General features: G+C 42.8%; 1 protein-coding gene across 7 annotated transcripts in view; it reads left to right on the top strand.

Moving 5' to 3' along the window:
- NIN (ninein) overlaps positions 1-22,382 on the top strand; it is a 213,649-nt gene that overhangs the window by 108,096 nt on the left and 83,171 nt on the right. For 6 of the 7 annotated variants that reach the window (XM_030213934.1, XM_030213931.1, XM_030213929.1 and 3 more), the window contains exons 6-8: positions 4,286-4,476; positions 12,807-12,953; positions 21,254-21,418. In XM_030213934.1, the coding sequence (XP_030069794.1) occupies positions 4,286-4,476; positions 12,807-12,953; positions 21,254-21,418 (503 nt within the window). Of the gene's footprint in view, positions 1-4,285; positions 4,477-12,806; positions 12,954-21,041; positions 21,138-21,253; positions 21,419-22,382 lie in introns of those variants that run through there. The other variant, XM_030213933.1, reaches the window with a different exon arrangement.

Below are 22,382 nucleotides of genomic sequence, written 5' to 3'. Positions count from 1 at the left end.
AGTGGGGAGCCCCAACGTTGGACCTCATGGTGACTCACAAGAATGTAAAGGCCCCCAGGTTTTTCACCAAGAGATGGTGCGTCGGGTTGGAGGGCATCGACGCTGTCCTTCAGCCATGGCCTGTCTTCAGCCTTCTCTACGTGTTTCCCACGTGGCCCCTCATCGGACGAATGCTTCGCCGGATTCAGCATCATCCAGGTCAAGTCTTGCTGGTGACTGCAGACTGGCCGCAACGTGCGGACTTAGTGGCACTGCTGATTCAATCAGGCAGGGGCCTTCTGTGCCAGGGTCTGCTGGTTTTGGAAGATCTCTCCCCCTTTTATTCTTACTGCCTGGCTCTTGAGAGGTTGAGATTGATGAAGAGGGGGTACTCAAACGAGGTGATTGCTACCTTACTGTGCGCTAAGAAGCAGTCTACCTCAGCAGCGTATGCATGAGTTTGGTGTGTTTGAGTCCTGTTCAGACAGAGCATGGTCTCTGTCATGCTTCTCTGTCACAGATTTTGTCCTTCTTACAAGAGAGTTTGACAAAGGGTTTGTAAGTCAGCTCGTTACGAGTGCAAGTGGCAGCACTCGCCTGTTATCGCGGACAGGTTTCAGACACCTTGCTGGCATCTCATCCTGATGTTCTCCAGTTTATTTAAGGGGGTTACGCATCTACATCCTGTGGTATCTTGGTCTAGTCCTGCGTGGAACCTTAATTTGGTGCTTCGATCTTTGCAGGGGATGCCTTTCGAGCCATTGCGGTAGACCACGCTGAAATCATTTTTTCTGGTTGCGTTTTCATCCGTACACAAGAGTGTCAGAAATTCAGGCTGTCTCTTCTAGGGAACCCTTCTTGGTTTTTTCAGAGGCGGGGGTTACTGTATGGACCATATTGTCCTTTTCTCCTCAAAGTGGTCTCATCCTTTCATCTGAATCGGCCTCTGTTTCTGCTTTCGTTTTGCAGAGACCAATATCAGGGGGATTTTTCCCAGTTATGTTTTTTGGATGTGTGATGGTTTCTTCTGCTGTGGAGGTTATGAATGAATTCCACTGGGTTAAAGAAGCTATTGTGTCAACTTATGTGCTAGCGGGTAGCGCACCACCAGCGGGGATTCACGCACATTCCACTTGGGCTTTGTCAGCTTCATGAGCAAAGTCTAGCCTAGTAGCTCTAGATGAAATATATAGAGCAGCAACATGGGTGTCGGTGCATACCTTTGCCAAACATTATCGGATAGATGTAGCGACACGCACGGAGGTAGTGTTTGGAGTGTGCATGCTTGCAGCGGGAGTTTCGACTCCCCGCCCTTTGTAGGTACTGCTTTGATAACATCCCACCTGTCTCTGCATTCATCTGCTGCTGACGCTAAGGAACAAAAAATTTTATTTTACCTGATAAATTTTCTTTGCTTTAGTTGCAACAGATGAATCCAGAGTCCCACCCGAGACAAGATACAAGTTCTGGGCTAGAGTCAGGAGTCCACAGGGGTACAGGCTGCATGTTTGTAAAGTTTCTCTATTAGTAGTTTTCAGATTCTGTGTTTATGACCAGTGGAGGGGGTCTGTGTGGAAGGAGATACGTTTTACCTTTTATTCCTGTGATTTGTTATGAGAAATACTGAGGATTCCAGGAGCACACCATCCAATAAGGCAGAGTACAAATTGGTGCTGTCTATCTCCACCTGCTGGTAGATGGTCACAACCCACCTGTCTCTGGATTCATCTGCTGCGACTAAAGGAAAGAGAACGTCTCCCCCTCCAACTTTCCCATCAAAGTATATATGTTTAAATCTTTAAGTCTGTCCCTATATGCCTTCTGAGCCAACTTCCTCCTGTTTATATCCTTTTGAAGGTGCAGTCTCCAGACCTGATCAGTAGTGCAGATGGGCAGTCTGGGTAGGCTGTATGATCTTTATATGCCATTATTTTCTCTGTTTCTACATAAAGTTGATTTCTGTGTTAATGTAATACACTTTTATACTTTTGTTAAAAGTTCTAAATGAACTGAGAAAAATTCCACAGCTTGGAAGAAAATATTCAAAATGAACAGAAAACAGATTTTTTTTTCCTACTCCTTCCATCATGTCTCTTATATCCTCTAGTTCAGGGGTGGACAACCACAATCCTTGAGGTCCACATCCCAGTTGGGTTTCCAAGATTTCCACAATGAGTACGCATGAGATTAATTTACATCCATTTCTTACATTGTATGCAAATAGGTCTTGTGCATATTTTAATAATACAAAAAAAGGGCTTCCAAACAGAACAATCAACAAAACAAATATCACAATATACAATTCTTAAAAATATAATTCAAATAAAATATATAACCAAAAATATAACAAGTATTCTTTATTATAACCAAATCAAATACCTTTCCACACAAATGTAAATTCCCTTTCAATCCCAAAATTCTACATCATAAACCTTAATACTCACCCCCGGAGATACACCTGAACAAAGCACAGATTAAATACATACCCTTGGTTAACCCATCAAAACAGAATACTCTTGTCCTCTGTAGAAGTTCAGTTTCACATGTTCTGTTAAAATCCTGGCAAGTGACGCAAGTGCTTTCCGGTTGTCTTCTGTTGACGGACTGAAGTGAATGCAACTGAAGATCAAGAATTTTTTTGGAACTGGTATGCTGGTTAGGGTACATTCGTTGAGCCATGTAATGACTATTCATCTGATGGTAAGCGTGTTTGACATCTTGAATTGCAGAAGAAGCATGTAGTTTTTGTTGATCAAGATACAACTGTTTGTTTGGATCTTTTGGACTTCAGCCCTGTCGTGGAAGATTTTTTGTTATGGAACTTAGAGCTTTTACAGAGGATAAGAATATTCTCGTCTGGGAGAGTGATTTGTTCAAGCATATCCCAGGGAGTGGGTATTAAAGTTGTTGATGTAGGGTTTTGGGATTGAAAAGGATTTTAAATTTGTGTGAAAAGGTATTTGATTTTGTTATAATAAAGAATACTTTGGATATAGGGTGGGGTGGAAAAGAGGGCGGGAGAGATGCTGCACAGGACGGGTGAAGGAATTCCTCCCCTTCAGCTTTGATTGTACAGCGCTGCGTAACCCTGGTAGCGCTTTAGAAATGTTAAATAGTAGTAGTAGCATCCTGTCCCCTCTCCTGTGGTTCAGCATTTCTCCCTCTCTTCCCTCCCACCCATAATCCAGCATCCTTCCCTCACTCCCTTCTGCCCTTGGATCCAACATCTCCCTCCCTCCTCCTCTACTCATGTCCAACATCGCTCCCTCTCTTTTTCCTCTTCTCTCACTCTCTCCCATTGTCCACCATCTCTCACTGTATCATTCCAGGTCCAACACTCCTTCCTCTCTTGTCCTTCACCCCTCTTGTGCAGCATCTCTCCCTCCCTCTCTCCACCCCACCCTACATCCAACAATTCTCCCTTCCCCCTCATGTCCAATAATTATTCTTCTCTTCTATCCTCCATGCAGCATCTCTCCTTCTCTCCCTTCCCGCCACCTCCATGCCCAATTTTGTTTCCCTCCTACCACTCCTCCCCTTGTGCAGCATGTCTCCTTATACGAGTCCTGGTGGCCCAAATGGGTGACAAAGCCGCTTTCTCTCCCACAACCCATCTTTAAGCCAGGAGACAAGGGCATTGCCCATACACTCCTGGCACATGGCAGTACCTGATGACCCCATGTGGTACATCAGAACATGCATGCTGGAGGTCAGCTTGCCAAATAAAGGAACACACCCTTATTTGGTAGACTGATCCCTAGAAGTACATTCTAACATATACTGTACCAGGTGATGGTAGAGGAAAAGGGTGCCATGGGATGCTTCACCCAGAACAGGTAAGTTTTTTTTTTTTGATGGCTTACTGAGATGCTACTATGTCAAGGGTGCTCTAGTTGAGGATGTTCCTAGTCCAGAGTGTTCCCAACCGATAATCTCCTTTAAGGGGAGAGGGGATTCTTTTCCTTTGTACTTTGCTATCAGTGCATGAATCCATCCTTGTTCAGCATTAAGTATTGAACAGGGACTGGCTCATGCCCTGACAGGAAAGCAGAAAGAGAATAATTTCCACCTTTCTGCAGAGAAATGTAGCATGTTACTGTAGAACTATGCAGGGTTTTTTTTTTTCTGTCTGCACTCATTTATCACACCACGGTAATTTGCATCCCTTTAGTTTAATGTATCGAGAGTAAATGTTTTTAGCATTTGCATCAGGAAACCGTTTGTTAGAGCAACGGTCTGTGTGTAATCCTGTTTAATATGCAGTCAGTTGCCATGTATTTATGTCTGATTATGCTTTTTGCTTCAGGTCAGTTGAGATTTTGGAATCCAGATGACTTAAGTGCATCGCAAAATTTGTTTTCACCATCCCAAGACTGGATAGAAGAGAAGCTTCAAGTCATCTGTGAGGATCTGGGGATCACAAGAGATGGTCTTCTGAACAGAAAAAAGCTGATCTCCATTTGTGAGCAATATGGCTTCCAGAACCTTGAAAGAGAGGTAAACATTCCAGTGTGCCACAGTGACCGGAGGTGGAACTTCTGGTCCAGTTCAGGCATTTGAAGGGCTTGAGGGTGAGATTAAAACACAAGGAACTACAGGCTTGTCACTGGTTTTCAACATTTAATCCTAAAATACCGGACTAGCCTCCATTGCTTGAAGCGGGTAATAAATAAAAGGGCTTTAATATTAGATTTTATTGAAATCCATATTCAGCTGCTGTTTTGGGGTTTTTTTGTAGTCTGATATCCCGCTTGTCGCACTACATTTCCCTGCACTGGTCTCCCCACTTATTTACACTGTCTTATGGAAACCTATTAATATTAGTATGCTATGCATCTAGGTTTGTTTTTATCAGGCATATTCATTTTGCTGCACATTTTGGACTAGAGTTTCTTAAGATGTTTTCTTTGGTTCTGTCTGCAAATCAAAATGTTACTGGTGCTCTTTAGCTAAGCTAATCTATGGTCTGTGCCCTGATCCTGGCTGGACGGATCTGAATGAGTTGGAGTGGGGCTTCAACAACATTACCCCGTAGGTTGTAGAACAAGACTAGTGCGGGGCAGACTGCTACAGTCTGTGCCCTGAAAATGGCAAGGATAGATTAAGTATGCATATATTATATTTCATCATACCATATGCTAAGAGTTTATCTTGTTGGGCAGACTGGATTGACTATACAGTCATTATCTGCCATCATCTACTATGTAATTATCACTATTTATAATTTGGGTGACATAGATCTTTATCCTCACTGACAACAGCAAGCTTCTCATGTAAAATTACTGTAGGTTCTTACTATATGGTCACATTGGCATCTCTGTTCAAATATTGTAGTGATAATGAAAGAAACTGATAACAGAAGTGTTTACTCTTTCATTAAATCAACAGGGGTGCCACGGGGATCCCATGAGGATTCACTTTACAGAGATATGCTGCATCTTCCACCTGCGCCACATGCCCCCCCCCCCCCCCCCCCCAACTGGCAACCATCTTTCACCCGGGCCTTCCCTCCACCAACTTTTTATTCCTTTCCTCCTCCTCCAACACTCTTCCAGTCTTCTCATCCATTATCAACAGTGTCAGCGATCAAGGCAGGCTGATCCTGGAAGCTTTCTTTCTGCAGCTCCCACCTCCTCTGATGCAACTTCCTGCCCCCGCATAGGCGGGAGCTGCAGAAAAAAGCTTCAGGGAGTGGCCTGCCTGGAATGCTGATGCTGCTGGTACAGAATGAGAAGGTTGGAAGAACATTGGGGAGAGGAGGAAAGGCTTAAAAATAGCTGCTGGACCTCAGGGTGGGGTGTGCGGGTGGAAGATGCCAGTTCAGGGAGGGGAGGGGGCAAGGGTGAAAGATGCTGGCTCATGGGGGTGCAGGTGCATGTGGAAGATGCCAGTTCTGGGGGGTGGGCATTGGTGTGGGTGGGAGAGGGCAAGGATGGAAGATGCTGGAAAGTATAAGAAAGACTAAGTACAGGGAAAGGCAAGGCAACATTTCTAGAGACTAAATGGGGAGGGACCAGTAGAGTCTGGAAGAAACAGGCCTAAGTTAAATTACTCTATGAAACGTATGGAGAGAGAGAAAATCCTCAAGTGTCAAGAAACAGTCTGAGACCGTAAATGTGGCAGAAGGATGCAGAAATATGTATTTTGAGTGTCACAGGCCTTATTAAAAGGCTTCCTATACACAAAAGAAGCGCTATTTTGGCACGATGCAAGTTCTACAGCGAGCGTTAGCAGTATATTTGAGAGACTGAGATCATATTGCACATACCTTGGCTTAGGAGGGAGGTTACTGTCACAGTATATACAACACTAACTCATTTGGAGACACTGCCCAAAGTGTACTACACTACCACTGAGCCACAAGGCCAGTCGTGCTACTGCAACGAGCCCCAAGACTCAAGGTGTGGTAGTACTGTAGATTCATAGAGGCATTGATCTTCTCGGTTTATTCCTTATTCCTTTCTGAATAATTCTTAGCTTTGATGCATACTGAACTGAGGATTTTCAAAGTATTGTTCACAAAGTCCTTTTCCTGAATTGTAAATCCTAACACAAATTCCAGCATTGTGTACGTAAAGTTAAGATGATGTTTTCACCCAAGGAGTTATCTTGCTTTTGTCAATACTACTAGACGACGACAAGGTCCACTCATGTGGCAAATACTGATTTCTGACTTCTCAAGGTGACCAGCTTCTCTAGTAGAGAGTGAAAGATAACAGGGACAAGTACATGAACACAGCTTTTGCAGGACTGCATGTACCAAGGAGCGGTCCTCATGCCTCGTATATCTGGCCCAAGGAGATATTTGTACTAAATAGGCATTTATTTTGGCAGATGGCTGTATACACTACGTATTTTATTTTTATTTTCAGCACTTGATAAACCGCAAGTGATCCCTGAGACAACTGTTTCTAGGCCAGTTGTTAAATGGCTTAACTTCTATTGAAGGATGGTTCATTGAACGACAAAGACAGCCAATCTTGCAAGTGCCTGGACATGGTTTTTATCTCGCAGCTTATTTTTTGTGTGAATTCAACACTGTTGCTGTGTCAACCAAGTTCACGGCATGGTGTGTCCCCAGAAGCAGCTTATGGTTAAAACAATGATTGGTAGTGATTTTATTTCCTCTTGGGCTTGTTTGATCAGCTTACGGAGCCGTGGGATACTTAAGATATTATTTTCAGGGCTTGTTTTACAAAGCCACGATTGCGATTCCCGCATGGCGGTTTTGTAAAAGAAGCCCTCAATGTCTTAGTGAAATTGCTAAGGAGGCTGAAAAATTTGCCTGCTTACAGATGAGAGAAATCTGCAACAGAGGCATGTTAGTGGTGAAATCTATTGAAGGGGATTTTGAAAAATTGAAGGAATGGTCAATGATCTGAAAAATGAGCTTCAGTGCTAAAGTATATGTGCATATGTTAGATATTAAAAAAAAAAACCAAAAAAACAAGCATTTGGGACACATCCATTAGCGGCAAAAAATCTGAAAACTGTAAAATAAGAAATCGCTAGGCATAATCGTCTCAGATGACCTTAAGCTAGCCAGTCTTAGTTCACAAGGCATTTCATATCAGCATTCCCACTTACCTGTTGGACCTTCTTATCCCATGGCACTCCTATTATCCTACCTCACTCAAAAACCTAACTAGTTAGTCTTACCATCCTCTATCTTCCATCATCCTGATACTTCTAGATGCACCGCTTTTTCATTCTTGGGCCCCTTAGAATGGAATTCCTCCCTCATCACCTGAGAGAGTAAAATCAATTTTGTTTCCAAGCAGCTTTGAAAAGCCACCTTGTCTCTCGAACGTACTGTGATGTGTGATTGTTTCAGTCCCAGGATTAGCTGGGAACACTGGCTCTCTCCTTTCTTCCTTTTCCTATTGATCGATTGTAGCTTTCTTTTAAATCCTTTCCTAATTTGTATAGTGAACCACTTTGCTATTGAAAGGTGGTATATTAAGACTTCCAATAAACTTAACATTAATCCCCACCCCACCCCCTTTACAAAGTCTTGCTAGTGCCTGCTGGTGCGGTAATGCTGACACAGCCCATTCAATGTGAATGGGCTGTGTCGGCATTGCTGCGTGGCTTTGTAAAGGGTGGGGGCGGGTAAATTAATGTAATAAAAGCAAAGTGAGGAAGCTTACAGTATGCTCTGTTTTTAGAAGCACTACTATCATCTCCCGGGGTCAAGGTGCTCATATTGCCCTTGTATAGGTTAACGGTGAAACCCCAGTTCTGAAGGCTGTAGCTTTTATAAGGCTGAAGCGTTGAGAGGATGAAAACAGTTTAGGAAAGGGTTACTAAAATGATAAAGCCCACAAATGAACTCTACAAAGAAACATGTAAAACATTCAGAACAGTCTTGCTGGAGAAAGAGAGAGAGATATGATAGAAATTGACAATAGGCTTCAGTAAAATACAGGAAGGTGAAAATTCAAGATGGGGCCATAATATGAAGTTGCAAGAAGGGAATGTTCAGAGGAAACATGAACAGAAATATCTTTATAGTGCCAGTGTGAAAGTTATTGGGTGCCCTAGGCAAACATTCAGTTTGGCGCCCTACTAATTGTCAAGCCCTTTGGCCCTCCCCCATACCACCAACACCTCCCTTCCTTTTTAGTAAAAATACTTCCTTTTTCTTTCTAGGTCTCGCTGTCGGGACTTATTTTGCTTTCACTGCAACTGCTCTTTGGTGTCCCCAAATTGCTTCCTTATGTGACTGCCTTGTCCTGCCTAATGGTTGGGCCAACCCTGCAAACAAAACTGACCTAATGTAATCATGCTTGGGACAGTGCAGTAGTAAAGGCAGGTGAAGGACAAAGTGCAAGAAGGGAGCTTAAGTGCTTACTTTGTCAAATTAATCTTTGGAGAACCAGTGAGGGGCAAGTACATGCCTGGGTAGAAGTGCATTAGGCCTCCAAGGCTGGAACATCCTGTTCCGACCTACCTACCTTTATAACAGCAAAAAATAACAACTTCAGTTTTATTCCGTCATTAAAAGACTTTGGAATCATAGTGCCTCTACATTTAATTGTTTTCCAATGTACCATTATTTGGCTTTCAGAGCTTATTTTGTCTGCTTCACGGGTGCTTCGTACCTGTCGATTTTCAGGAACATCATTGAAGAGGTACTACCATTGCATCCGGTGCTCCATATGCCCATTTATTGATAGGTCAAAGTGTTTATTTAGTTTTTTTTCCCAGTGGTAACAGTATCTGGCCTTGTCAATTCCTATATATAGGCACAAGAAAGCAACTGTTCAAAACAAGGATTACTGAGCATAGTTGGTGTTTATATCATGTATCTCAGAGGGGCCAACAGCCCTGGTAGCATGCTGTTTGCAGGCTCCATATTCTTTTATCATTAATGCTATGCCTGCTGATCAGCATAGTAAAGACTGGGGGCGAGTGTGCCTTTCTAAAGAAACAAAAATGGCTCTGTATGCCTAATTCACTCACTCCAATAACATTGTGCATGAGAGAGTGCATGCTTTCTTTTAGATCTGATATATTTTGAACCAATTCCCTCTTTCCAACTGAAGCTGAATTTTTTTGAATAGCATCATTTGTGAACGTTCTGCTTTGTGCATATGACCCTCTACTGGTGAACCGTTCTCCTAGCTACAGATAAAGTTATACTATGACAGGCTTTGGAGATGTGCCCACAAGTTGCCATCCATTCTGTCAATTTCAAACTGACTGCTCATAGCAATGTTGAAAGGTACAGAAGTGGAGAACAAGCACTGTGTGAGAGCGTTTGGAGGCATAGGTTGCTTCAGTTCTCTTTTTTTTTTTTTTCTTCTTCACAGAATAGCAAACCACCATAACAAAACCAAAGAGAGACGCTTAAACTATGCACCAGTAGAAAAGCCATAAGATGAGTCATGTTAGCAGCAGGTGGTTCTGAATGCTTACCATCCCATATTTATTATTTGTTACATTTGTATCCCACATTTTCCCACCTATTTGCAGGCTCAATGTGGCTTACATAATACCGTAGAGGCAATCACCATTTCCGGTAGTGAAACAAATACAGAGAGTTGTAGTAGACGAATAGGGTTCATGAGTTATAGACACATTGGGGAATCGTAGAGAGGATGAGTTGTGTAGAGTCTATTACGAGCTTTGATTTCGTTGTGTTGCGAGGTTTAGGCATTTAGGTTGGGTCGGATAGGTATGTCTTTATAAACAGGTTGGTTTTTAGTGCTTTCCGGAAGTTCAGGTGGTCGTACAAATCAGCTGTCAAAGATGAAATGTAACAAACCGCAGCTTTACACACACATGAAAACATCTGCAGGGAGGGTGGCCCATCCAAGATCCACTTATGCTTCAGTGCTAAGATTCACCAAGGTTAATGCCCTGCTCTGCTGATGATCCATAATAGCACACAAGGAAGGAAAAGAGCTCAGGGGATGGACAGAGTCCAGGAGTTTGATTATAAACCCAACTTATTTATAAATTATAACCCACACAATCTTACAGTTATTGGTGGGGAGCATTATACATACACAATATATAAAAACAAAGAAAACAGAGCGACATAAATCATCTTGTACAACAAAAACATCACTCAGTCAGAACCTCCCACCCTTCCCATCCCCACTCTTTTCCAGGTGAAATCATTTCTCCTACGGGTATAAACCCTAGTCAGGGGGAACAGGCCAGAGAGAGGCCCATGTGAATCGTCAATATTCAGATCTCATTCTGCCATGGGGAAGTTCTTTCCATTTCTCACAACTGTTCCACACCTTGTGAAACACTTGTAGCCTTGATCTTCGCAGCTCAGTGAGTTTGGATGTTAAATATATATAGTCCACTTTTCCTAACACCTGTGCCAGTTGTTTCCATGCCACCGTCAACACTAAGAGGCCAGCCATGAAAACACTGGCTATCAATTTCCACATATGAGAATGCACATGCTAGGCACAAACACAAAGCAGAGAGCATTACATAGATTGTAAATCATTACCCCCCGTGATACCTTGAAGTAGACCAATTCCTGCACCCCCAAAGTTTTGTACTTTTAGGGCATTGCCATCAAATATATTGAAAGGTACCCAGTTTTCCACATCCTCACCATCAAGAAGCATTCACTGTGCCATTTATCTTATGTAATCGACTGGTACAACACTTTGTAACCATTTTCCACCACATTACTCACTTCAAATACTTCCAATAGCTGTTTAAATATACAGCCCCATTCTCCTTGTAGTGTTCACCCACTTCCCCTTCCCAGAGAGCTACATGTTTGATTGGGTGAGTAAAGCTGCATAAATTCTTCCACTACTACTCCGTAGGGCAACCTCTAATGTTTTTTTGCTGCAGTTCAGGAAGGGCTTTATGAACCCAAAAATCTTTAATCTGCAGATTAGTGGAAAAGCACTTTCAAAATGGCTGCTGAGACTTCCTGCGGTAGTTTTACGGGTCTTGGCAGTCTTGAGAGACTGCCACAGGGAAGTCTTAGCAGCTATTTTGAAAATGCAGCAGCACCGGGCAGAGTAGCGGCAGAGGGCAGGAAAGAGGGGGGTTCTATCCTGCCCCTGAAGAGGCCACTAGACCATCAGGGCCCTTCAAGGTGTGACCGAGGAGGGCCCACTGAGGCTCAGGGGGGGCTGTAGTTTATAGGGGGGAGAGAGCCTGTGGGCCCTCAGGCACTGCCCAGTTGCCCGTATGGTCAGTCCACCCTGCTGACGGAAGCCAGCAGTCTCGCTTCCCAAAGCCAGTTGACCGCTGTGTGACAGAACCCCCTTGATAGGTGAAACAAAGGGGCAATTTGCCTCTTTATTTCATGTTATGATTATAGGCTGGGTCTCCACCAGTCATTCGATCTGTTATACCCCCCCCCCCCCAGGCATCACCCAGTCTCTCTCATACACTGCCACCTATTTCCCTCTCCTTAGAAAATACATTCACACAGGAAACAATATGAATCTTATTCCCCCACTGCAATTTGGTGCCCTGTAAGCTTGAGCTGTGCGGTACAGAAAGTTTGGGCTGATCTCATGGTTTCAAAGTCCTACGAGATTTCCCGAACTTTCTGCATCCCGCAGCTCAAGCTTACAGAGAGCTAAATCGCATCATAGCACAAAAGCGGGAAGCAAAATTTGCAGACGTGAAATCTTGAGTGCCACTGTCCAATTTCTAGGCGCCATGGCAACCTGGCACCCAGGATTTGTTGAGCCTTGCTCTAATGAATATGGATAAGATAGATTTGAATGTCTACCATTCCCACAGCTGGCCAGAGTGATTGGTGTGGTTGGTACTGTTCTGCTGCCATTGCCACTATTGTTATGATGAGCTGAGAAAGGGTCCTAAACCCCACTAGTAGGCTATGTCTCCTTTAGCTTTGTATATGCTTGGGGCCCCTTGTGGCATGGGAGGCCTTCAGATGCCATTGGCTTTTAAACATCAATAGGCCAGAATTCTTGCATAAAATGAAATAATCTTTATCCAGCATGAAATGCATTCATTGCGTTCCACCCCTATGCCAGTGGTTCCCAACTCAGCCCTTAGGACACACCCAACCAGTGAGGGTGTCAGTATGCCTACAATGGATATGCATAAAATATAATGTGAAGGCAGTGCATACAGATCTATGCAAAGTTATGGGCATCCTGAAACCCTGACTGGCTCAGTGTCTTGAGGGATTGAGTTAGACCACTTTCTAACCTTAAATGAACTACTACATTTATAATGAGGGAGGTGTGACATTTTTGAAGAAAAAGCCAAAGTTTGTTTGGATTACATGAGAGCTTTTCTAGTAGGTTTTGAAAGCTTAATGCGATTTAAATTTCAGGACGGTTTTATGTAATTTCTTGTAGGTGCTTGAAGATGCTTTCCAGAATGCAGGTCAAGATGACACCATGAGCCTACAAGAATTCTTCTATGAAGTGTTTAAAAATGGTAAACCCCTTACACCATCGGCTTCCACACCCTACAGGCAGCTGAAGAGGCATCTCTCCATGCAGGTGAGATGTTTGTACTTTGTGCTGTCCTGCAGCCTGTAGTCTTTCTTTGGGAGTTGTCTAATGATTTTGAATTGCTGCTGATTTATTATATCGAAGGCAATTCGATAACGATACATGGGTACTGAACAAGTGAACAGGGGTTAGGAGTTAAAAGCAGATTTAAAAAGGTGGGCCTTTAGCCTACATTTGAAGCCGGCCAGAGATAGAGCCTTACGTACTGACTCAGGAAGTCTATACAAGGCGTATGGTGCAGCAAGATAAAAGGAACAAGAGTCTGGAGCTGGCAGTGGAGAAGGGTACAGGTAAGAGAGATTGACCCAATGAATGGAGTTCCCATGGAGGGAGAGATAAGAGTGGAGAGGTACTGAGGAGCTGCAGAGTGAATGCACTTGTAAGTCAGTAAGAGGAGTTTGAACTGTATGTGGAAACGGATAGGGAGCCAATGAAGTGACTTGAGAGGATGGACAGGATAGATACAAAATGGATGGTGGGCACAGTGAGAGAAGAAATGCCAAATGGACAAGAGACCCTGGAAGGAGAATTAGAAAAAAAAAAAGAGAAAAGCAGAAAAAGACAATGGGACCAAAGCGAATGGAAAAATAAAATGCTCAGACAACAAAGTTTAAAAAAGGGCATTTTATTCCAAATTTATTAATAATAGTTCTATTTCTCTAGTGTTGTTGTACATGCAGAATCTAACTTCTTGAGATTTCCAGTTCAGTTTTGCCTTCATATTTCTGTTACTGATTTCTGGTCCCCTCCCCACCCAAGTTCCCACATGAGAGAGACAGTATTATAGCAGCCCATCTTAATTTTTCCATCGGGAGTCCGTCCATTCTGAGCCACGTCACTGGATTAGACCAGGTGCTTCAGGACAGGTCCATAACTAATTATTAGCCAGACAGATACATATGTATCGACTGGATTTAGATCTGGAAGTGAGGAACATAAAAAAAGATTTTCCTACTAGGGATTAGGGATCTCCCAGGTACTTCTAAGTGACCTGGACTGCCCGCTGTCAAAGAAAGGATGCTGGTCTTGATGGATCATTGGTCTGACCCAGCATGGTATTTTTGTTTTTAATCTCACTGTCCCACTCCTGCCAGAGGCACCAGCACCTCCACTTTGCTATGAGCTGGTGGTTCGGTCAATGACAACACTGGTCCTTCTCCACAGCTTGGCCAGCAAGTGCCAATAATTAACTTATAGTCACCCAAGCATCTGTGATTTTTTTTCATCAGCAGCAGACAGTATTACTGTTTGCCCTGTTTATGTATGACATACTGCAGAGTCCTTATTAAAGTAGTTAAATAGAACAGATCTGTACAATAATGTCTGCAGGATTACCTTGAAACAAATGGATGAGGTCTGAATGTTCTGAATCTCAGCAAAAAGCCACGAGATGTTCTGTAAAACCTGCTGCAGCCGCACTGTCAGTGCCTAGACAGACATTAGGCCCATCCATGTAAAACTGGGGTAGTATGTTATAAACGGAACGATGAACACTGGGCCTTTATAAAATAAATATAGCACTGCATAGATATAGTTTGAACTTCGTGGGTTTGGCTTGGATCTCTTTCAGGGAGAGAAAACTAACAACTTATAGCAGCAGCTTCAGAGAGCATTTTCCATCTCACAGTTAGGCTGCACAGAATACCTTCTCCTGCTTTAGACTTAGTCCCGCCCACCCTACCCCTCTACCCACCCACCCCTAGAGTGACATGTCTTATATAACCTCCCTATCAACCCACTCATTACTTTTACCTCACCCATTTCTATTCTTCTATCACCTTCTCCCACTACTCCAACCAGAGTTACACCTAATCACACTGACCACCCTTCAACATCTTCAGTCCTTCTGTGACTGTTCTCTTGTGCTTGACTGCTTAAATATTTTAAATTTAAATGCTTTACTTTTTGTCTATTAGATTGTAAGCTCTTTGAGCAGGGACTGTCTTTCTTCTGTGTTTGTACAGCGCTGCGTACACTTTGTAGCGCTCTAGAAATGTTAAATAGTAGTAGTAGTAGTAGATATGTGTGATGGTATACACAAGAGAAGGAACTATTAAAAAAAAAAAGTATATGCAAGAAAAGGAGTGATATCAAAGGAGGCATAGACATGTAGGTAGAATTACATATACAGTGGGGGAAATAAGTATTTGATCCCTTGCTGATTTTGTAAGTTTGCCCACTGACAAAGACATGAGCAGCCCATAATTGAAGGGTAGGTTATTGGTAACAGTGAGAGATAGCACATCACAAATTAAATCCGGAAAATCACATTGTGGAAAGTATATGAATTTATTTGCATTCTGCAGAGGGAAATAAGTATTTAATCCCTCTGGCAAACAAGACCTAATACTTGGTGGCAAAACCCTTGTTGGCAAGCACAGCGGTCAGACGTCTTCTGTAGTTGATGATGAGGTTTGCACACATGTCAGGAGGAATTTTGGTCCACTCCTCTTTGCAGATCATCTCTAAATCATTAAGAGTTCTGGGCTGTCGCTTGGCAACTCGCAGCTTCAGCTCCCTCCATAAGTTTTCAATGGGATTAAGGTCTGGTGACTGGCTAGGCCACTCCATGACCCTAATGTGCTTCTTCCTGAGCCACTCCTTTGTTGCCTTGGCTGTATGTTTTGGGTCATTGTCGTGCTGGAAGACCCAGCCACGACCCATTTTTAAGGCCCTGGCGGAGGGAAGGAGGTTGTCACTCAGAATTGTACGGTACATGGCCCCATCCATTCTCCCATTGATGCGGTGAAGTAGTCCTGTGCCCTTAGCAGAGAAACACCCCCAAAACATAACATTTCCACCTCCATGCTTGACAGTGGGGACGGTGTTCTTTGGGTCATAGGCAGCATTTCTCTTCCTCCAAACACGGCGAGTTGAGTTCATGCCAAAGAGCTCAATTTTTGTCTCATCTGACCACAGCACCTTCTCCCAATCACTCTCGGCATCATCCAGGTGTTCACTGGCAAACTTCAGACGGGCCGTCACATGTGCCTTCCGGAGCAGGGGGACCTTGCGGGCACTGCAGGATTGCAATCCGTTATGTCGTAATGTGTTACCAATGGTTTTCGTGGTGACAGTGGTCCCAGCTGCCTTGAGATCATTGACAAGTTCCCCCCTTGTAGTTGTAGGCTGATTTCTAACCTTCCTCATGATCAAGGATACCCCACGAGGTGAGATTTTGCGTGGAGCCCCAGATCTTTGTCGATTGACAGTCATTTTGTACTTCTTCCATTTTCTTACTATGGCACCAACAGTTGTCTCCTTCTCGCCCAGCGTCTTACTGATGGTTTTGTAGCCCATTCCAGCCTTGTGCAGGTGTATGATCTTGTCCCTGACATCCTTAGACAGCTCCTTGCTCTTGGCCATTTTGTAGAGGTTAGAGTCTGACTGATTCACTGAGTCTGTGGACAGGTGTCTTTCATACAGGTGACCATTGCCGACAGCTGTCTGTCATGCAGGTAACGAGTTGATTTGGAGCATCTACCTGGTCTGTAGGGGCCAGATCTCTTACTGGTTGGTGGGGGATCAAATACTTATTTCCCTCTGCAGAATGCAAATAAATTCATATACTTTCCACAATGTGATTTTCCAGATTTAATTTGTGATGTGCTATCTCTCACTGTTACCAATAACCTACCCTTCAATTATGGGCTGCTCATGTCTTTGTCAGTGGGCAAACTTACAAAATCAGCAAGGGATCAAATACTTATTTCCCCCACTGTATGTATATATGCCATCAAAAGTTTGGCTTTTTCAGTTAGCATTTTCTTCAAGATTTTTTTTTTAAAGGGGGTGCATCTCCCATGCAGCCCTCCCCCCCGAACCCCCCGGGTACCTTAATCATCTTTGCTGCAGTCTTCACCAGGGCAGCAGCACTGCCATTCATAGGCTGCCTGCGGCCTACACCAGGACTTCCTCTCTGAACCGTGACAACTATCCCGTCTTCACAAAATGAAGCTATGTCAGAAGGGGCAGGACGGTTCAGAGAGGAAATCCTGGTGCAGGCCACAGGCAGCCTATGAGTGCCGCTGCCCGGCTGAGGACAGGGGTGCGTACGCTACAACCGCACCATGTAGAAATAACTCCACTGCCTCAGGTTAAGTAATTTCACAAAATTTCTTTGGTTTTATTCTTCCCTTTCATTTTCTTTTTGCCTGGTTTCCTTTCTGGCATTATACTTTCTTCTTTTCTTTTCTGTTCCCTTCTTCTTTGTTTTATTTTTATATTATTTATTTCAAACTGTAACCTTTTTTTTTCTCTTCTTTTCTCTAATTTATATATAATTTATTTCAAATTACAAACTGCTTAGCTATCCCTTTTTAGATTTAAAGGTGGTATATCAAACAATTATAAATAAATAAAATGGAATGATGTATACATATATTTAGTGCTTTTTATGTATATGTGAAAGATTTGAAAGGGTGTACATATGTCTTCTAATTAGGAAGCCGCCTTCAGAAATGGCAAATTTTGTCAGTAGGCGGGAGAGCCATTTGCCATTCAGAGAATTAAGAATGTTTGTTTTCAGCAAAATGCCAGCCACTGTTTTGAAGTATTTAACATATTTTTGGTACAGCTCTCCATATAGTGAGTAGTTTTAATACACAGAGACTGCTGACTGGCAGTGGCTTGAATGAATCCATATAGCTTTATGAATAGTTGCTGAATATTGGCTTTCCATAGAGTAAAGCAGGAAATGCCAGGGCAAGTCTAGATAGTGCTGGGGTGGTCGATAAGATTTTTCAGTTGCTTTATCTAGATAGTGCCACTGACAATTCACTTATGCATGTGGAGCATAATTTTATAACAGATTGCCTAGAGTAAGACATTAAAAAGGTGCTTACTTTTAGCCTGTGTGTCTTTATAAAATACTAGGAATTCGTTGCCAGAGAATGTGGTAAAGGCGGTTAGCTTAACAGGGTTTAAAAAAGGGTCTGGATGGCTTCCTAAAGGAAAAGTCCATAGACCATTATTAAATTGACTTGGGGGAAAATCCACTGCTTGAGATAAGCAGCATAAAATGTATTGAGTTTTCTGGGATCTTGCCAGGTATTTGTGACCTGGATTGGCCACTGTTGGAAACAGGATGCTGGGCTTGATGGACCTTTGGTCTGTCCCAGTGTGGCAATACTTTATGACTGAAGCAGTGGACATTTACACAATCTCTGGAAGTGGTGTAACTGTGTGCATTTTATGAAGATCGTACTCTGTGCTCCACACAAGAACACATCTACACGTGCCTCACATAAAAGCATGTGTTTTCTCACCCCATTTACTTCCATGTGTCTAACCCCTGGTGTTTTCATAAGTCCATATGGCTTTACATGTGAAAAAATTTATAAAATCACCCCCATTGTTGCAGCTGCCAAAGGGCCAGCCTTAAGGGTATTAGATGCTGTAGCCTAGGGGTCCTCAAATCCAGTCCTCTGTCCACAACCTAGCCTGGTTTTCAATAATTCTACAATGAGATCTATTTGAATGCAATGGAAGCAGGGAATGCAAATAAATTTTGTACGTATTCGTTGTGGAAATCCTGAAAGCCAGGCTGGTTGCCGGGTTGTAGCCTTCGAGAACTGGAATTGAGGACCCCTTCCCTAGGCAAACTTTGAGCTGTGTCACACACACCCAGCAAACCTTCCATATTGCTGCCAGCCCCCCCCCCCCCCACGTTAGCTTTTAATGTCCCCTTCCCTACTCCCACAATTTTTACACACAATACCACTTTTGGAATTACTAGCAGGCACCCTTGACTGAAGCATAAATGTCTATCAAATAAGTCTCCACAATCAAGTGCTCCTGGATGACTCAAGTCCAAAAGATGTTAGTTGTGTTCTATGTGACTTAGAGCAGATGAAAATTCCTACGGGGAAATTTTCTGAGGTGTAGATGTGTTGCTGTTCTAAAATATAGTATACATCAAGGAGATTTGATAACAGGAGACAGCATGAGCCTATCTGGCTCAATATCTGTGCTAAAGCCAGTGGGCAGTGCTTGCAGCCATATTGGTGACGCCAAAACAATGGCAAATGATACCGGACTTCTGAGGTTTATATTGTTTTATTAAACCCCTAGCTTTTACATTCTGTTTTAGGAGGTGATCGTGGTGGGGGGGGGGGAGGATCTAAGGGGAGTTTGAGAGGGGGGTTTGGGGAGTTTTTGAGGGGTCTGTGAAGGGGAGAGGATTTCAGTGCTGTGAAGGGGATTGTGGATTTCAGTGCTGTGCTATATGCCTTTATTTTTGCTTATGATGACAATAAAGGTATTTCTACATTAAAAACAATAGCAACTTTGACCACAAAAGAAGCTGTGGGGGGGGAGGCGCGGTGGAACTCAAACTTTGTTTTCAGCTCGGTGACACGCTGCCCCGGAGTTATACAGCAATAAACCAGAGAGCCCCTGAAGCCGAGCTACAGTCCTTCCCCTACCCAGCAATGGATAAATGCCCTGGAGCTGGTAGGTCACCACGCTGAGCCTCCGCATCCACCTTCAATCCCCGGTCACAGCCTGCCATCCTCCGTCTCCCCTGTCACAGTGCTAGGGTGTCCCTATAATCAGCCCCTCGAAAATACACACATTACGGTTTAGAACTAATTACTAGTCTAACCAATGAAAGGTTATTTCGTTCTCACAGTTCCTCTCTGTACATCCGTATGCTGCACAAGCCAGCATGTTTCTATAACTGAGATTTAATATAAATGCTACCAACAAGCATGCAGCAACAGATAGTTTTTTGGTGTCACCAATATGACAGCTGCGGGGGGGGGAACGACTTCAACTTTTTGACATCATGCCGTCTCCTGCCTTCATATGTGAAACACTACATACTATTATATTTAGGGACAATTTTGTAGAGTATTTTTTGCATGTCAGCCCTGATGTACATGTAGAAAAGGGTTCTTATAAGATTATAATGGAGTGTATGTGTGCCAAAGGTTTATGTGCTTTTATGTAGGATTTGAATTGCATGTATCTTTGCTGCAAATGCTTTCCTCACTTTTTTTAAAGTTCCATTTATGTACCTTGGAAGTAAATAATTTTTTTGTCATTCATCTCTAGGATTGTAGTTAAAAAATAATAATAATAAAAAGTTTTTAAAAAATTTAAAAATCTGCTTTTAAACCTGAACTAAAAGCACACTAATTTTAGCGCACGTCCTGCATGAAAGTAATTTTACATGTAGATGATTTCCTTCATTAGCACAAAGTGTGCTCAAATCTACATATTTATATTAATTTGCATTTTTGATGAGCTAAAACATTTTCATATCAGAAGTGATTTCAATGCACCCTTTTATGTCCATCTCAAAATGCAGTTCATTCATCCATTTAACTGGGTAAACTGTATTGTCTGAAAATAGCTCTCCTTGCATGTTCCTAAAAATGCACATGTTTTTTTTTTTCATAGCAGCTATGCGTTTAAAGCCTTTCAGGAGACATTCTTAAATCAGGACAGCTAAATAATTCATACAGATTTTATTTTCAGACCTAAATGTGCTGTTTCCTAGTGACATTTCCCCCCCATACATAAAACAGGTATATGCATGGGTACTTTCCTTTTGTGAAATTTAGATACAAGGTCTGCAGATACTTTGCACCTTGTTGGAATGTGATGGTATTCCTTTATACTGATCCCCCATAAGGATGTGCCTTCAGCGTCCCAGCTTTCCAACAGTTACAGAAGTGTCCGTTTCAAACACATTCTTTTTATGTAATTTATTTCTATTTGCACACGTGACTCTAGAAGTTCATAATGTGCATTTTTTTTTTCAGAGTGGTTTATTTATAGTGATACAGCTGAGTCTCTTGAGATCTGAAGGGCTGGCACTGCTGTCCAGCGATAGTTACTGTAATGGGAAATTTCTTTTTTATTTAAAAAAGGAGAAGGGGTCCTCTGCTTATAAGCTGTGCTGGGAAATGGGATTTCAGGAAGTTCACGGTTACTGAACTCTCCTTTGTATGCTAATAAACAGTTGCCCTTGAGGGAATTCCAGTCTTTAAACACGTGAGGGTGTTTTGTTACAACAGGAAGTCCATAAGAAACATTTCAGTAGCTCTAGCTAAACAGCCTCAGTTAGGCCTTGCACGAATTTCTATAAAACGTGGTGTGAGAAATGAGCAGAATGAAAAATGAGAAGTCCCTCGCTTTGTCATGATCATCGACCTGCTATCTCAGGTTTGAATTTTATAGCTGCAGGTAATGTAAAAGTGAAAGTGAGGAGGAGCTGCAGGTAGCAGGCTGTTTGCTGAAACTGCTTTCCACAAACTCACCGTCTCCCCCCTCTGTTCTAGTCCTTTGAGAGCGGGAGGCGCACCACTACCCCATCAACGATGATGGGCACAATTGGCTTCTGCTTGTTCTCCTTCTTGGATGATGGGACGGGTTATAGCTCTGTGGAGAAGGTTCTGGACACGTGGCAGGAAGAAGGAATTGAGAACAGCCAGGCAGTCCTGAAGGTATTTGTACATTTCTGTAATGTTAACATGCTGTTTTGCTTTTCATACTTTCTTTCATATCATTTAATCCAAACTTTCTATAAATAACACCTCAAACACTAAATAGAAAATTCAAAGTTAAGTTCTCTCCGAGTAACAGTTAATGTCCTGCAGATGACAGAGTGGCATCCTCTAGTAAGGCCAGTGGAATAGAGTAGGGGGGGGATTTGGGTTTAGCTCATACTTTTTTTAGTAGTGACTCAGTGAGTTGCATTAAGATACAGTAGCTAGGAATAAAAATTTAATTTGGTGATTAATCAGCAGTATGACACATTAAACTACCTTGGACCTCAACATAAAAATGTAATGGACTTCTTGGGGTTCTCCAGGGAAAGCAAGGAGTACTACAGCCACACTTATGGGTAATATCGATGAGAGAGCGCCATCCCACTACCATAACCTACCGTTGTGGCTGTAGGATCCTGATGTCCATGGAGAACACTTGCTACAGGTATGCAACTCTGTTATCCCTTCAGCACAACTTGAAACTGAGGGATTTATTTTCCATTGTCATTTTCCATGCCATTGGGTATTGGTAATTGCTTGTGACTATGGGAGCTGGAAGTTTTTTCCTTTAACAGACGATCTCCGAGTCTCCTTCATACTCCCAACAGGCAGTGGAACAGGAGAAAAGGAAGTATGGAGCCACACAGTAGCTCAACCAATTTTTTGTCTTGCACCATTAATTAATAAGTTTAAGGGAGCAAAGGCAGGGAAAAAGAGATGGGATTTGATATATTGCCTTGCTGTGGTTACAATCAAAGTGGTTTACATATTATTATACAGGTACTTATTTTGTACCTGGGGCAGTGGAGGGTTAAGGGGATGTTTTACTTAAGCGCACTGACGTTTTTTAACGCAAGCTAAAAATAGGTGCGCGCTAAATGCTAAAGACGCTCGTAGGAATACATTGGCGTCTCTAGCG

Source organism: Microcaecilia unicolor, chromosome 9 (genome assembly GCF_901765095.1).
Source record: "Microcaecilia unicolor chromosome 9, aMicUni1.1, whole genome shotgun sequence".
NCBI classification, from domain to species: Eukaryota; Metazoa; Chordata; class Amphibia; order Gymnophiona; family Siphonopidae; genus Microcaecilia; species Microcaecilia unicolor.
This window is presented reverse-complemented; position numbering and strand designations above follow the sequence as displayed.